Raw genomic sequence first — 17,681 nt, 5'->3', positions numbered from 1 at the left:
GAGGAGGAAGACCAAATTGTAACACTGTTGGGTAGCTTGCCACCAAGTTATGCTACAATTGTCACTGCACTAGAAACAAGGATTGACAGCCTGACACTGAAGTTTGTTCAGCAAGCATTAATAAATGAAGAGCAAAAGCGAGTGAATGCTAATGATTCCAGTGGTGCTACGTCAGGTGGTGCATCCGCCATGTCATCACAATTTCGGGGAAATGTGCAGGATAGCTCCAAGACAGTGGGAGCAGCAGACAAAAGCAAATGGAGATGTTACAAATGTGGTAGAGAAGGCCATATCAAGCGCGAATGTCCAACCTTAAAAAACAAACCAAAAAAGAAAATCCACAAGGCCAAGCACATGATGTGTGAGGATGAAGAAGATTCCTCTGAAAGTGCCTTTGTGATCAGGGATGCAAACAGTGACAGACCACAACAGGCTGAGTGGTTAATTGATTCTGGAGCATCCAAACACAAGACGTGTGATAAAGACATTATTAAAGAATACCAGCAGTTCAGGAAATCACAGTCTGTGAAACTGGGTGACGGCAGGGTGGTTGACGCCCTAGGAATTGGAAATGTCAACCTGAAAATGACTTTTAAATTAAGTGATGTAAAAAATGTCACAATGTATGATGTGCTGTATGTTCCAAAGCTGTCTGGGAATTTATTCTCAGTGGGAGCTGCTACCAAGAAAGGGAATGCAGTGCAGTTCAGAAAGTCTCGTTGCTACATACGTGGAAAAAGTGGAACACTTCAAGGAATGGGAACACAAAGAGCTGATGGACTATATCAGCTGGATATTAAAGGAAGTGAAACTGTATGTCACAGTGCTTCTGTAGCGGCCAGCCTGTGGCACCAGCGCCTTGGTCACACTACCAAGCTTAAAGAACTCAAAGATCTGGTGAACGGAGTGAACTTTTCTGCAGATAAAGAAATTCCCTTCTGTGAAGGATGTGTGGAAGGCAAGTTGGCTAAGAAGCCATTCAAGTCGATTGGAGGAATTTGTTCCAAACGCAAGATGCAGCTGATTTACAGTGATGTCTGTGGTCCCATGCAGACTGAATCTATAGGTGGAGCAAAATATTTTGTGACTTTCATTGATGATTACACAAGATGCTGCAAGGTATACTTCTTGAAACAGAAAAATGAGGTGCTAAGCAAATTCAAGGAATTTGAGAGAACATTCTCAAATGAGTCTGGTCTAAGCGTCACACGGCTAAGGACAGATAATGGTGGTGAGTACACATCAAAGGAGTTTCAAGAATATTTGAAGTCTCAAGGCATCCACCATGAAATGACTGTACCTCACTCACCACAACAAAATGGTGTTGCAGAAAGAAAAAACAGGACATTAGTTGAAGCAGCTAGAAGCATGCTGTCACATGCAAAGTTGTCAAAGATGTTCTGGGCAGAGGCTGTAGCCACCCCAGCTTACATACAGAACAGGCTGCCCACAGCTGTTCTGAAGGAAGAGACACCCTATGAGAAATGGTGTGGAAAGAAACCTAACATGAGTCACATGAAGGTGTTTGTCTGTATTGCTTATGCACATATCCCAGATGAAGAAAGAAGGAAACTGGACAAAAAGGCTGTAAAGCTTCGTTTTGTGGGATATGCAAACAATGCCAAGGGATATCGCCTGTATGATGAAGAGAAGAGAAGGATTCTAATCCGTCGTGATGTCATCTTCGATGAATCAAACTTCAGCTGGAAGCAGGAAATGAAAGTATTCTCTTCAGAGAATGAGATAACCATACAAACAGATGAGAATGAAACACAACATGATTAAGTCACAGTTGACAGCACTGTCAGAACAAGTGGAAGAATCAGAAATGCTCCAAGGAGATTTGGATATGATGAGTTTGTTGATATAGTGACTGTTGATCATCATGCCAATATGTGTCGTGTGACAGAGCCAATCACACTAAAAGAAGCATTGGTGAGTCCTAATGCAAAAGAATGGCAGGAGGCGGCTGACTTGGAATATGAGTCACTGCTTGAAAATGAGACGTGGGACTTGGTGAATTTACCAAGAGAAAGAAAGGCAGTAGGATCGAGATGGGTGTTTAGAGTCAAGCATCATAGTGATGGAAGAGTGGAGAGATACAAGTGCAGGCTCGTTGCCAAGGGCTACTCACAGTTGTATGGTGCTGACTATGATGAAACATTTTCACCTGTGGTACGTTTCAGCTCTATTCGTACATTATTGTCCTTTGCCATTCAAAACAATTTACATGTACACCAGATAGATGTTGTAACTGCATTCCTTAATGGGCACCTGGAAGAATAAATCTACATGGAGCAGCCAGAGGGCTACATCAAACCAGGGCAGGAACACCTGGTATGCAAACTAAAAAAATCAATCTATGGACTGAAGCAGTCTCCTCGCTGTTGGAGCAAGGCTTTCACAGAGTTCATGATGGAAATTGGATTCAAGCAAAGCACATCAGACCCCTGTGTGTTCGTGAGATCAAGAAAAGAGCTTGAGATACTCGCAGGTTACGTCGATGATTTGATTGTGATAAAGTCAACTGAGAGCATGAACGAGCTCAAAGTGGCTCTCAAGGAGCGCTACAAGATGAAAGACATGGGAGAGCTGTCCTATATCCTGGGCATCTCTGTGATCCAAGATAAAGAGAAGAATCGTGTAATTCTTCATCAGAAGCATTACATTGAAGCCATACTTCAGAAATATGGAATGGATAATGCAAATCCTGTGGCAACTCCTGCTGATGCCAATGTCAAATTGAGAAAGAGCGATGGTGTCAGTAAGCAAGTGGACCAGCATACCTATCAGTCAATGGTGGGAAGTCTACTGTATGCTGCAATGGCCACACGACCAGACATAGCTCAAGCAGTGAGTGCTGTGTCAAAGTTCAACGCAAATCCAGATGCTGCACATCTGACCGCTGTGGACTGGACTCTCGCTGATGTGTTGGATCCACTGTGGACTGGACTTTCACAATGTTATGTCAGACCCACTCGACATCCATTGCTTTCGGTCTTCCCTAGAGGGGGGGGGGGGGGGGGGGGTTACCCACATATGCGGTCCTCTCCAAGGTTTTTCAATTCACCGACGTCCCACTGGGGTGAGTTTTTCCTTGCCCGTATGTGGGCTCTGTACCGAGGATGTCGTTGTGGCTTGTGCAGCCCTTTGAGACACTTGTGATTTAGGGCTATATAAATAAACATTGATTGATTGATTGAAGAGGATACTTCGATACTTGAAAGGGACAGTGAACTTTGCTCTCAAGTATGAGCAGTCAGACTCTGGAGCTTTGATTGGATTCTCAGATGCTGACTGGGCTGGAGATCAGGATGACCGACGCTCAACAACAGGCAACGTTTTTCTACTGAGTGGAGGAGCAGTGAGCTGGCTCAGCAAGAAACAAGCAACAGTTGCACTTTCAACAGCAGAAGCGGAGTACATCGCACCCAGTCAAGCCGCTCAAGAAGGAATCTGGCTAAAAAGATTACTGAGTGATCTCGGAGTAAAAACTATGTCCACAGTGATCCTGGAAGACAACCAAGGAGCCATCGCAATCGCGAAGAATCCTGTGAACCACTCCAGGACCAAACACATAGACATTCGCTATCACTACATCCGTGAATGTGTGCAGAATGGACAAATAGAACTGCAATATTGTCCAACAAATGACATGAAAGCAGATATATTTACCAAACCACTGCCTAGACAGAAGTTTGAATATCTCAGAGGTGAGATTGGACTTTTCTCTATTTAGATACAGTGGTTAGTTGTGCTTGACAGGTGTACGCCGAAGGCTGCCTGATCAAAGCAAATTAAAAAAGAAAAAATGTGTGAAAGAGTTTCAGTGAAATTATTGTAAACAAACTAAAAGAGTTCCTGTGAAAACAATGTAAAAAACAAAAATATTTTGTTGTTGTTTGACATATTATTGTAAAGGAGAGCACGGCTCTATAATATTATTTAAAGGGACTTTGTCATTAAAAAAAACTAAGTGGGAGTGTTGTAATGCAGTAGTTTTTCCAATAGATGGCACTGTTGTACTGTTTATCATTTTCATTCCACTCTGTATGCACTTGCTCTCTGTGTGTTTGCCAGTTAATAACAACTCTGCCAAAGAACAGGGACTCCTAAACATAAAGAAAACATGATCCGGGCAGCGGATCATCACAAATCCCAAAAAATCTATTTAGGGTTTTTAGGACTTTTGTGTATGCTGGGCCCAGAATTTAGTGCTATGTGCTCGTATAAGCTGTGGTCTGACTACATCTCTCCAGGTCACTCCTGTGTGAGTGAGAGGAAGAAAAGCTCTGAATAGCTTGGGGAGAGGCCCATTCGCCTCACATCTTGGTGTGTGTGTATTAATTTCCGGACCCATACAGCTCTGACTTTCTTCTAGAGAAAAATGCCGTCTTATATTCAGGCCAATGCAGTGTCTTACACAAGTGCCAGTGTTGAATAATATCATGCCTTCCTTCTTTAAAATCACCTTTTGATGACTTGCCGAGGGCCACAGCGCCACAGAACTGAGGCCAGGGTTTGGCACCTGCTTCTTTAGGATTTTCTTGCACCTACTGTAAAACACAGATAGGAGAAATACCTTGTCAGATGTTTTAAGTATTTACTGTTTAGAATGTGTCGTCAAAAAATAGACAAGCAACTTACAGTGCAGCACATGGCCCCACAAATAACAAAATGACTATGATGACACCTGCGGAGACCATAAGCGGTATGGCAATCATCAGATCTGTCAAAGGAAGTCCACATTTAGCATGTTAACTGGTGAACACGAATCCCTTTTTCATAATGGCAGGTCTACATGACTCAATTAAGATACTCGTTGACATGTAATGCTGCGCCAGATCCAGGAAAGGGTGCTGTTGTGGAAAAAACTGGCTATGTTACTATAATAGTGGAACAACTAAGGTAGAACAATCCTTTGCTTGACACAGTTGGACCTTCGATTTTATTTGATTTATTTTAGACTAAGATTATATAACGTAGACATAGTCTGTTCCAGGGTCAAACTGTCACTATCACATTGTATTAACTTGTATTTAAACTAGTAACATTTTGACATTCTTAATTTTAAAAATAATAAACAAGTTAATATAGATATCAGAGTTCCTTAAAGCTCCGGATGTTGTGGGTCTGTCTTGGTTGACAAGACTCTGCAACATTGCGTGGACATCGGGGGCGGTACCTCTGGATTGGCAGACCGGGATGGTGGTTCCTCTCTTTAAGAAGGGGAACCGGAGGGTGTGTTCCAACAATTGTGGGATCACACTGGAGAGGAGGCTACGCCAGATAGTCGAACCTCGGATTCAGGAGGAACAGTGTGGTTTTCGTCCTGGTCGTGGAACGGTAGACCAGCTCTATACTCTCGGCAGGGTCCTTGAGGGTGCATGGGAGTTTGCCCAACCAGTCTACATGTGTTTTGTGGACTTGAAGAAGGCATTCGACCGTGTCCCTCGGGAAGTCCTGTGGGGAGTGCTCAGAGAGTATGGGGTATCGGACCGTCTGATTGTGGCGGTCCGCTCCCTGTATGATCAGTGCCAGAGTTTGGTCCGCTTTGCCGGCAGTAAGTCGGACACGTTTCCAGTGAGGGTTGGACTCCGCCAAGGCTGCCCTTTGTCACCGATTCTGTTCATAACTTTAATGGACAGAATTTCTAGGGCACAGTCAGGGCGTTGAGAGGATCCGGTTTGGTGGCTGCAGGATTAGGTCTCTGCTTTTTGCAGATGATGTGGTCCTGATGGCTTCATCTGGCCAGGATCTTCAGCTCTCACTGGATCGGTTTGCAGCTGAGTGTGAAGCGACTGGGATGAGAATCAGCACCTCCAAGTCCGAGTCCATGGTTCTCGCCCGGGAAAGGGTGGAGTGCCATCTCCAAGTTGGGGAGGAGATCTTGCCCCAAGTGGAGGAGTTCAAGTACCTCGGAGTCTTGTTCACGAGTGAGGGAAGAGTCGATCGTGAGATGCGGTGCGGCATCTTTAGTAATGTGGACGCTGTATCGATCCGTTGTGGTGAAGAAGGAGTTGAGCCGGAAGGCGAAGCTCTCAATTTACCGGTCGACCTACGTTCCCATCCTCACCTATGGTCATGAGCTTTGGGTTATGACCGAAAGGACAAGATCACGGGTACAAGCGGCTGAAATGAGTTTCCTCTGCCGGATGGCGGGGCTCTCCCTTAGAGATAGGGTGAGAAGCTCCACCATCCGGGAGGAGCTCAAAGTAAAGCCGCTGCTCCTCCACATAGAGAGGAGCCAGATGACGTGGTTCGGGCATCTGGTCAGGATGCCACCCGAACGCCTCCCTCGGGAGATGTTTAGGGCACGTCCGACCGGCAGGAAGCCACGGGGAAGACCCATGACACGTTGGGAAGACTATGTTTCCCGGTTGGCCTGGGAACGCCTTGGGATCCCCCGGGAGGAGCTGGACGAAGTGGCTGGGTAGAGGGAAGTCTGGGCATCTCTTCTTAGGCTGCTGCCCCCGCGACCCGACCTCGAATAAGCGGAAGAAAATCGATGGATACAGATAGTGGCTATCCGTCCGATAACAGCAAAAAAACAAATGTATCAGATGATATCGGTCCGATACAAGCAGTCATGCAGCGTGTTTACTCGTGTAAAGCTGGCCGGCCAATTAACGTCTAAATGTCCTCTAATAAACACACAAGGTTGTTTTTTTCTTGTATTTTAGTCGAGTCGCTTACAAAAGGTAAACACAGTTGGCTATAAGCTACTAGGAGCTAGCAGCTAAACAGCTAAAGACACAATAGCACACAAGCTAGACATATGTAATAGTCTTAAACGTTTGTCAATGCGACAATGCTTAGGATTCTTCTTCTCTTAACATTCTTGGTTGGAGTTGGCTAAAAAGTCAAAGAAAAAGCAATTTTGGGATTTCAATTTAAATGCCTACTGAAATGAATTTTTATTTATTTAAACGGGGATAGCAGATCCATTCTGTGTGTCATACTTGATCATTTCGCGATATTGCCATATTTTTGCTGAAAGGATTTAGTACAGAACATCGACGATAAAGTTTGCAACTTTTGGTCGCTGATAAAAAAAAAGCCTTGCCTGTACCGGAAGTAGCGTGACGTCGCAGGTTGAAGGGCACCTCACAATTCCCCATTGTTTTCAATGCAGCGAGAGCGATTCGGAACGAGAAAGCGACAATTTCCCCATTAATTTGAGCCAGGATGAAAGATTCGTGGATGAGGAACGTTAGAGTGAAGGATTAGAGTGCAGTGCAGGACGTATCTTTTTTCGCTCTGACCGTAACTTAAGTACATTGGATTCCACACTCTCTCCTTTTTCTATTGTGGGTCACAGATTTGTATTTTAAACCACCTCGGATACTATATCCTCTTGAAAATGAGAGTCGAGAACGCGAAATGGACATTCACAGTGACTTTTATCTCCACGACAATACATCGGTGAAGCACTCTAGCTTCGAAGCTAACGTGATAGCATCGGGCTTAACTGCGTATAGAAACGAAACAAATAAGCCCCTGACTGGAAGGATAGACAGAAGATCAACAATACTATTAAACCCTGGACCTGTAAGCACACGGTTAATGCTTTCCAGCCTGGCGAAGCTTAACAATGGTGTTGCTAACGATGCCATTGAAGCTAACTTAGCTACGGGACCTCACAGAGCTATGCTAAAAACATTAGCTATCCACCTACGCCAGCTCTCATCTGCTCATCACGACCCGTGCTCACCTGCGTTCCAGCGATCGACGGCGCGACGAAGGACTTCACCCGATCATCGATGCGGTCGGCGGCCCGGAGACGGAGGAAGTCAAGGTGAGGACAGCGGTGCGGCGGCGGGCGTTGTAGTTTTCGACGACACCCCGGCCGCCATCAGAGTCGGCAAGAAACATATATTTCCCCAAAGTTACGTACGTGACATGCACATAGCGACACGCACGTACGGGCAAGCGATCAAATGTTTGGAAGCCAAAGCTGTAGTCACGGTAGCGCGTCTGCTATCCAACTAAGTCCTCCTGGTTGTGTTGCTGCAGCCGCGGCTAATACACCGATCCCACCTACAGCTTTCTTCTTTGCAGTCTTCATTATTCATTAAACAAATTGCAAAAGATTCACCAACACAGATGTCCAGATCACTGTGGAATTTTGCGATGAAAACAGAGCTGTTTGTATTGGGATACAATGGTGTCCGAATACTTCCACTTCAACCCTTGACGTCACGCGCATACGTCATCATACATAGACGTTTTCAACCGGAAGTTTCCAGGGAAATTTAAAATTGCTCTCTATAAGTTAACCCGGCCGTATTGGCATGTGTTGCAATGTTAAGATTTCATCATTGATATATAAACTATCAGACTGCGTGGTCGGTAGTAGTGGGTTTCAGTAGGCCTTTAAAGTTAAAGTACCACTGATAGTCACACACACACTAGGTGTGGTGACATTATCCTCTGCATTTGACCCATCCCCTTGTTCCACCCCCTGGGAGGTGAGGGGAGCAGTGAGCAGCAGCAGTATTCTCACCAATAGTATCTATATTGGTGTTATGTACACATGTTGATTTATTTACCAAACTTGTGTCTTATTACTCCCACGAGTGATTGTTTCCTTGATGAAAACAAGTTCCTTAAAACAAATAGATATAAAAACGAGCCAATCTTTTGAACGGCTCTTTTATAGTAACGGCTCCTCAAGATTTGGTTCCCATCAAAGAGCCATAAATAAATATTAAAAAAAATAAAAAATAAAAAATAAAAAGCCTGCTCAGTGACCTTGTGGTTAGAGTGTCCGCCCTGAGATCGGTAGGTTGTTGTCACGACTGGGTTCTTGGGTTTTGTTTCTCCAGAAGGCAACGGAAAGTTGGCGCGAGCCAGACGTGAGTTTGAATACATTATTTATTCTTTTAACACTAATAAACTACAAAAAAAAGGAAGCAAACAAAAGGCGCTCACAGCGGAGGTAACAACTTGACTATGAAAACAAAACTTGCACAATGGCAAAAACTATGAACAATAAAACAAAAACACAAACTGTGGCAATAATAAACAAAAACTTACTTGGTAAAGAACTGTGAACATGACATGAAGCAGGGTGATGAAAAAGTGCGAGGACGCCAGCACGAACAACAGAAACAGACAGATTTAAATAGTGACGTGATCAGTGAAAACAGGTGCGTGACAAGACAGGTGAACAGGTGCGTGACATGACAATGTGAACCAGGTGAAACTAATGGTTGCTATGGTGACAAATAAAAGTGCACAAAAAGTCCAAAACCAAATCCGAACATGACTAAAACAAAACATAATCACAGACATGACAGTTGTGAGTTCAAACCCCGGCCGAGTCATACCAAAGATTATAAAAATGGGACCCATTACCTCCCTGCTTGGCACTCAGCATCAGGGGTTGGAATTGGGGGTTAAATCACCAAAATGATTCCCGAGCGAAGCCACCGCTGCTGCTCACTGCTCCCCTCACCTCTCAGGGGGTGGAACAAGGGGATGGGTCAAATGCAGAGGGTAATTTCACCACACTTAGTGTGTGTGTGTGACAATCAGTGGTAAATGCTTTCTCTCTGGCACTCATCGAGGGTGGACGCTCTCCTTCCCTCTCCCTTATCTCTCCCACTTGCTTCTTTGTCTTGTCTTAACTTTCTTGTTGCCTCTTTTTGCACTGCTCTCCAAATCTTAACATTAGAACTATTTAACTGGCCTCAACGAAATTGACAAGATCTTGGGTTTGGGGGAACCTGTTTGTCGTGACGGAGCGGTTGTTGCTGGACACGCGACGGACTCTTGGGAGAAGAAGGAGTGCTGTGTGCCTGGCGACCCTTTTCTGTCGAGGACGTGAAGATATCTACCTATTCGGAATTATGACAACAGGACATCTGCTGATTAGAGTAAGCGTTGCTCTGGTTTGTCCACAAATTGGAAGTTGCTGGCAGTCTTCAAAGTACCGCAAAGCTGCCACGAATGATTGGAGGATGCGGGAAGAACTGTGGACACTCTTGTGATTTGGATAACATCGGACTGTCTGCCTCGCAGGATTTTTGAGGACCAGTCATAGACAATTTAGAGTGAAAAGCAATTTTTTATTTTCACTCGCATACAAAACATTCTAACTTGGATTGTTTCCCTGGCTTCGAGACTCTCCCGAAGGACAGTGCAGCGAAGACACAACAAACTCCCTTCTTGTCTCTCATGGACACACACCTGTTGTTGTTGACTTTGGACTTATCGGCTGCACAAGATCAAGGCCGCGGAACAGAGACACACTGTAGGCTTACACACAAACAACATGCATCCACAAAAATATACGCCACACATACACACACACCACCCCCCCCCCCCCCAACCCAACGGCCTCGACGCAAATCCCATAGGGGTGATGGAAGGATGGTCAGCGCAGAGAGCTGCGGCCTACCACCATTACCCCGCAGTCCCTTTCGTCTGTTGCTAGATATCTCGAGATGTACATTGTAATATGTATATGTGCTTTGCTATGGAGGTTTTTTCCCACTCCAGACTGGGCCCCCTTAGGAGCCCAGTCTAGATTGTATTTTTATACTCATCCTTCCCCAGCGTTTTACCCTTTTCCCCATCTTTTACGGGGCGCCTTGTGGCGACCCATCAGCGTTGCTGTTCTGTAACCCTGTACACTGTTTGTTTGTCTAATCTTGAACGGGTTTGTGCTGAAAACAAAGTTTCGTTGTACTTGTGCAATGACAATAAAGACCTATCTATCTATCTAAATCGATCGATATTCATTGCATTTGGTTGTCCTTGGTTCCTTTGGAAGTCTTTCAAAGATGGATTCATTCATGTTCTCAGGTATACAACCTGTTTTGTATATTAGGTTCATTAAATTAAAACAAAAGATCAGTCCCTGAATTACTTAGTTTTCAGCATTTCTCCAGAAATCAAGTCAATTCCTTTTGCCTTTCCATTTTTCATTCTCTTGACTGCCCATTCAAGTTCTTCCTTTAAGAATTCAAGATATTCCTCATCATCTTCTCTGTCTACTCTTGGTGGCGATCCTCTTTGATCATTTTACAGTTCTTGGATGTATTCCCTCCATCTTTCTACAATTTCTACATTTTCTAAATTTACCCATCATAGCTTTAACTTTCTTGTGCTTTGCTATGGTGTTCTCTATCCAGTTTCTCAATCTCCTCACATCACATTTTGGCTGGGGAGAGGGAAGTCTGGTCTTCCCTCTCCCCAGCCACTTCGTCCAGCTCCTCCCGGGGGATCCCGAGGCGTTCCCAGGGCACCTGGGAGATATAGTCTTCCCAACGTGTCCTGAGTCTTCCCAGTGGCCTCCTACCGGTCGGATGTGCCCTAAACACCTCCCTAGGGAAGCGTTCAAGTGGCATCTTGACCAGATGCCTGAACCACCTCATCTGGCTCCTCTCGATGTGGAGGAGCAGCGGCTTTACTTTGAGCTCCTCCCGGATGACAGAGCTTCTCACCCTATCTCTAAGGGAGAGCCCCGCCACCCGGCGGTTGAAACTCATTTCAGCCGCTTGTACCGGTAAATTGAGAGCTTTGCTTTCCGGCTCAGCTCCTTCTTCACCACAACGGATCGATACAGCGTCCGCATTACTGAAGACGCCGCACCGATCCGCCTGTCGATCTCACGATCCACTCTTCCCTCACTCGTGAACAAGACTCCGAGGTACTTGAACTCCTCCACATGGGGAACGGTCTCCTCCCACCCTTTTCCGGGCAAGAACCATGGACTCGGACTTGGAGGTGCTGATTCTCCTATTCTCTGTTCTTTATTTCTTTCTTATTCTAAATACAGCGGCTTAAGGGCGCCAGTAGATTCAGGTGCTTAATGAAACTCCTCCCCTAAATTAACGGTCTACGTGAGTGCGTGCGCATTTCACGTGAATAAGAGCCGTATTTGGATGACTCTAACTCTGCAATGTCATTACTCCTTCATTAAAGATAGTCAATTTAGCTGATTTTGATTCTGATTCTGAGAGGGCAGCATGGGCAATTGGTATAAAGAGTGGCTCTCAAACGAATGAATTACAACTGCGAATCGGTTCTCATTGTTTACTTGAAAGAACCGATCAAAAGACTCAACTCGTTCACGAACGTCCCATCTTTACAACACATGCAGAGGCCTTTACCAGTTCAGTGGCCTTGTGGGTAGAGTGTCCGCCCTGAGACTGGAAGGTCGTGAGTTCAAACCCCGGCCGAGTCATACCAAAAGACTATAAAAAAAATGGGACCCATTGCCTCCACTCAGCATCAAGGGTTGGAATTGGGGGTAAATCAACAAATTATTCCCAAGCGCGGTGCACGCTGCTGCTCACTGCTCCCCTCATCTCCCAGGGGGTGAACATGGGGATGGGTCAAATGCAGAGGACAAATTTCACCACACCCAGTGTGTGTGTGACGATCATTGGGACTTCAATCTACGACACGATTTTGCTTGAAAATATTTGGTGAAATTCCAAATTATACCGGCATTCAAATGTAGAGGTGCTGATTTCCATTTAGTACAGAGTAGGGACTCCATTGCAAACATGATGTGTATGAATAAATACAGTGGTGGGGCTGCGGGCTGGGGGGGAGTACAGTCTGTATGTATTACAATCAGTTGTGGTTAGTCATGTGCGAAAGTACTCCCATCTCCACAACAGAGAAATAAACAGTTTGAGGTCCAGATGTTTCCAATCACTCCCCCACACGAGAAACAATGACAAAGTACTTACCAAATTTTTTGGTATTGAAGTGCCTTACATTGCTCTGGCTAGACCCAGTAAGAGCTACAGCCCTTACATAGGTGCTGTATTGAGTATCCGGGGTAAGCTCTTTCAGATGGATTGACTGTTTGGTACCATCGACTGTGACATCTACAGGACACATCGAAGAGATACCATGAGTACTGTAATATTGCAATCAATAAGAGTGACTTGCCAACTTACTAAGCTGGGGTCCTTGTTCTGTTCCATAGAAAACTACATAATGGATTGCAACACCGCTGCACACTTCCTGCGGCTTCATCGTCCAACTCACCAGGGCGCTTTTTTGACTCGCCTCAACATTGATATTGGAGACATTTCCTGGACCTGTAATGGAGCACAGCAGAGTCTGACATCAATACTTGACCAAACAATGTGAAATACACATTTTCATAACCTGCTACAGTGGAGCAGATCTGCAAGGCCTGAGTGCTGAGGCCCGTCTTGTCACCAAACAGCGGTGTGACCGTGATGTTGTACGGCTCTTTATTCAGAAGTCCTAGAAGGAAGATGAAGAGACTTTTCCAAAGTGCAATGATGTCACTTTAATATCTTCCTGTTAATGCACTTTCCATAATAATGCATCCCACAAGATGAAGGATAAGACTAATGGTCACACAATCCCCATTTCGTAAGATAGCAATCCATAATAATGGCTGACTTCCCAAACTGCCATATCCTCCATTTATTTGTTCTTCTCACCTACCAAACAATGATGTGTTGGTAGAACTACTTTCCTTCCAGTAGTACTGATGCCCATCGTGGGTCCAATCGATCATATAACCACTAGCAGGCTGAGCGGGAGCGTCCCAGCTGATGTGGATTACACCTCCCAGGCTCCATGTTTGCACGTTTGCAACTTCTGGGAGGCCTGACAAAAACAAAGGAAAAACAAAGCAATTAAGCATTTTATAGCAGCGACAGCAATTTAAGTAATTACCAACATAAAGAATGACCAATGAATATTGCTTTATATCTGACCAATACCTGCTGCTAAGTCTAGTGACTGACATGTAAACTGACCAATGAAGGGTGACTGATGGACCAATCATTGACGCTGCCTGTGATTATTGACATGTAGATTGACCAGTGACGTAGTGACATATTGTAAGTGACCAATGACATGTGTCACGATTGACATGGAAAATCACCAACGAGGGAGTGATGTACTATAACCAACTAATAACGGTACTGTGTGTCACGACTGACATGTAGATTGATCAATGAAGGAGTGACGTAATCTAACTGACAAATAACCCGTGCTGCGTGTCATGATTGACGTGTAGACCGGCCAATGACGGTGTGACGTACTCTAACAGATCAATAACCGGTACTGTGTGTCTTGATTAACGTGTAGATTAACCAATGAGGGAGTGACGCACTGTGACTGACTAATAACGGTGCTGTGTGTCTTGATTGCTATGTAGATTAACCCAGAAGGAGTAACATACAAAATATTGCCAAAAGTATTTGGCCACCTGCCTTGACTCACATGTGAACTTAAAGTACCAATGATTGTCACACACACACTAGGTGTGGTGAAATGTGTCCTCTGCATTTGACCCATCCCCTTGATCACCTCCTGGGAGGCGAGGGGAGCAGTGGGCAGCAGCGGTGCCGTGCCCAGGAATCATATTTGGTGATTTAACCCCCAATTCCAACCCTTGATGCTGAGTGCCAAGCAGGGAGGTAATGGGTCCCATTTTTATGGTCTTTGGTATGACTCGGGCGGGGTTTGAACTCACAACCTACTGATCTCAGGGCGGACACTCTAACCACTAGGCCACTGAGAAACTTGAAGTGCTATCCCATTCCTAACCTATAGGGTTCAATATGATGTCGGTCCACCTTTGGCAGCTATTACAGCTTCAACTCTTCTGGGAAGGCTGTCCACAAGGTTGCGGAGTGTGTTTATAGGAATTTTCCACCATTCTTCCAAAAGTGCATTGGTGAGGTCACACACTGATGTTGGTCGAGAAGGCCTGGCTCTCAGTCTCCGTTCTAATTGATCCAAAAGGTGTTCTATCGGGTTCAGGTCAGGACTCTGTGCAGGCCAGTCAAGTTCATCCACACCAGTCATCCATGTCTTTATGGACCTTGCTTTGTGCACTGGTTCATAGTCATGTTGGAAGAGGAAGGGGCTCGTTCCAAACTGTTTCCAAGGTTGGGAGCATGGAATTGTCCAAAATGTTTTGGTATCCTGGAGCATTCAAAGTTCCTTTCACTGGAACTAAGGGGCCCAACTCCTTAAAAACAACCCCACACCATAATTCCTCCTCCACCAAATTTCACAATCGGCACAATGCAGTCCTGATTCTGATCATTTGGATGGGTGGCCAAATACTTTTGGTAATAAAGTGTACTTTAACTGACTATCCATCCATCTATTTTCTCCCGCTTGTCCCGTTCGGGGTTGCGGGGGTGCTGGAGCCTATCTCAGCTGCATTTTGGGCGGATTCCAAATACACAACAGCCGGTACCAATAGGTAAGAACAGTTGCTTTTGCGTAATAACTGGATTGCCTCCGTTATTGGTCGGTCTGATATGTAAAGAATGTGGGCTCTGTACCGAGGATGTCGTTGTGGCTTGTGCAGCCCTTTGAGACACTTGTGATTTAGGGCTATATAAATAAACATTGATTGATTGATTGACAGTGAAGATAATGTATTATAACAGACCAATGACTGCTGCTGTGTGTCATGGTTGACAGGTATAGACTGACCAAAAAGGAAGTGGCATACTGTAACTGACCAATAACTAGTGCCGGGTGTCATAATTGACATGTTTATCATCCAATGAACAGTGAGTAACAAACCCTGATAATGTAATAATTGACTTGCAAAAAAAAAAAAAAAAAAATGGATCAATCCTTGACACAACGTGTCATCAAACTTATGAGATGTGATGCAAGTGTAAGCCACTGTAACACTATTGTTCATTTTTCAATCGTTTTTATTTTATTTTTTATAAATGGCTGTGATGATAATGTAAATGAGGGATTTCGAATTACTGCTACGTTGGAATTCTTATTAATATTGATACTGTTGTTGATATTATTCATTTTTGTTTGACTACTTTTGGATTGTTTTGTGTCATGTTTGTGTGTCCTCTCAATTGCTCTGTTAAATGCTATTCTGAATGTTGCTGGGCCGGATTTAGTTTTGGAATTGGCATTGTATTATTATGGTATTATTGTGTATTATATTGTTGGATTGATTAATATAAAAAAAAAAAAATTGCTATCTTTCAAGGTTCAAGGTTCAACTTTATTGTCCCCGCGGGGAAATTTGTCTTGGGCACAGTGCATCATTGCTTTCTTAACATACACAAAAACAACAGAACAAAAACAAGCACAGACACAACCACAACCAGACAACTAACATTTAAACATCGGAACATGGAGCTTGATAGACATAGGTGGCACTTTGATGTAGGCATAAAATCTACAGTATGGAGATAAAGATAAAGTACAAGTGTGCATTGCACTAGAGCTCATGGATAAAGTGCTATGTGCTAAAGTGCTTAATTCTAAAGTGCTATGTGCTAAAGTGCTATGTTCTAAAAAAGTGCTAACCTATGCATTAACATTCTATTGCACATTGTTGGTCAGCTTAAGGGAAGCTGGGACAAATGATAATTTAAGGCGGTTAGATTTGCATAGTGGGACCCGGAGTCTTCTCCCTGATGGCAGGGTTCCATATTCAGGGAAGAGTGGGTGTTTTGAGTTGGAAATAATTGTCTTAGCTTTTTTCCTAACTGCCTGCTCATAGATGCTCTGTATAGGGTCATATTCTTTCCTCCCTACGATTTTCATTGCCGTTTTATGCATGCCGGCCAGTTTGCTTTTTAGCTTAACGGTTAGGTTGCCAAACCATGAGGTGATCCCGTATCTAATGATGCTCTCTACAATGGCACGGTAGAAAATCATCATGATGTGGCTGCTTACGCCGTACAAGCTTAATCTTCGCAAAAAATGTAGCCTCTGTTGCAGTCTATTGCACAGTTTGTCAATATGTGTCTTTCAGCAGAGAAGATTATTTATATGAACCCCTAAATATTTATATGAGGATACCTGGGTGATTTCCTGATTTTTGATGACCACTGGCTCATGGTCAGTCACTTTCCTTGGATCCAAAACCATTTCCTGTGTCTTGGTCACATTTAGAATAAGATGGTTGGTATCACACCACCTAATAAATAGGTCTATCTCATCTTGGTACACAGAGGGGTCCGTATCCTTGTGTAGAAGGCTTAGGAGCACGGTATCGTCCGCAAATTTCACCATATAATTGTTAGGGTGCACAGTCCTACAATCATTGGTGTACAATGTAAACAGCGTTGGTGATACAACGCAACCCTGTGGGATGCCTGTGTTGCAGTGTTTGGTGTCTGACAGTGTTCTGTTGACCTTCATTTGCTGTGTTCTGTTTGTTAAAAAAGAGTGGAACCATTTGATCAAGGTGGAGTTTACGCCCATGTCTTTGAGCTTCTCCGTCAAGCTTCAAATATTTGGATTGACTATTTCCTGCAGGGAAAAGACATTGATACAATGTTGATTATACATATTTGTCCTTAAAAACAACGTTGCAAAATAGTTGTATTTGTAAATTGAGACAGTGTTGATGTCCAACGTTGGATCGACGTTGGTGGTTGGGAAATGACCAAAATTGAATGGTCAAATCAACATCAGAACCCAACATTGAAGAAACATTGTCAGAAAGCATGTTGTTTCAACGTTGTATTTGTGTTGTAGAATGATGGTTGGGAAATGACCAAAATTCAAAGGTCAAATCAACGTCAGAACCCAACATTGATTAAATGTCAAAAAGCATGTTGTTTCAACGTTATGTTTGAGTTGTTCAAAGTCAGGACCGAATTCAACAAGATCTTAACGTTGTTTTAATGTCTTGTGCCTGCTGGGTTTGGTCGATACAGTGCAAC

General features: G+C 44.1%; 1 protein-coding gene across 5 annotated transcripts in view; it reads right to left on the bottom strand.

Annotated features, from left to right (window-relative positions):
* Positions 1 to 17,681, bottom strand: part of LOC133640794 (interleukin-31 receptor subunit alpha-like) — a 48,348-nt gene that overhangs the window by 6,222 nt on the left and 24,445 nt on the right. For all 5 annotated transcript variants that reach the window (XM_062034443.1, XM_062034442.1, XM_062034444.1 and 2 more), the window contains 6 exons: positions 13,447 to 13,611; positions 13,138 to 13,239; positions 12,924 to 13,067; positions 12,711 to 12,851; positions 4,648 to 4,729; positions 4,472 to 4,556 (listed from right to left, as the gene is read on the bottom strand). In XM_062034443.1, the coding sequence (XP_061890427.1) occupies positions 4,472 to 4,556; positions 4,648 to 4,729; positions 12,711 to 12,851; positions 12,924 to 13,067; positions 13,138 to 13,239; positions 13,447 to 13,611 (719 nt within the window). The remainder of the gene's footprint in view (positions 1 to 4,471; positions 4,557 to 4,647; positions 4,730 to 12,710; positions 12,852 to 12,923; positions 13,068 to 13,137; positions 13,240 to 13,446; positions 13,612 to 17,681) is intronic.

Source organism: Entelurus aequoreus, linkage group LG23, assembly GCF_033978785.1.
Source record: "Entelurus aequoreus isolate RoL-2023_Sb linkage group LG23, RoL_Eaeq_v1.1, whole genome shotgun sequence".
Lineage (NCBI taxonomy): Eukaryota > Metazoa > Chordata > Actinopteri > Syngnathiformes > Syngnathidae > Entelurus > Entelurus aequoreus.
This window is presented reverse-complemented; position numbering and strand designations above follow the sequence as displayed.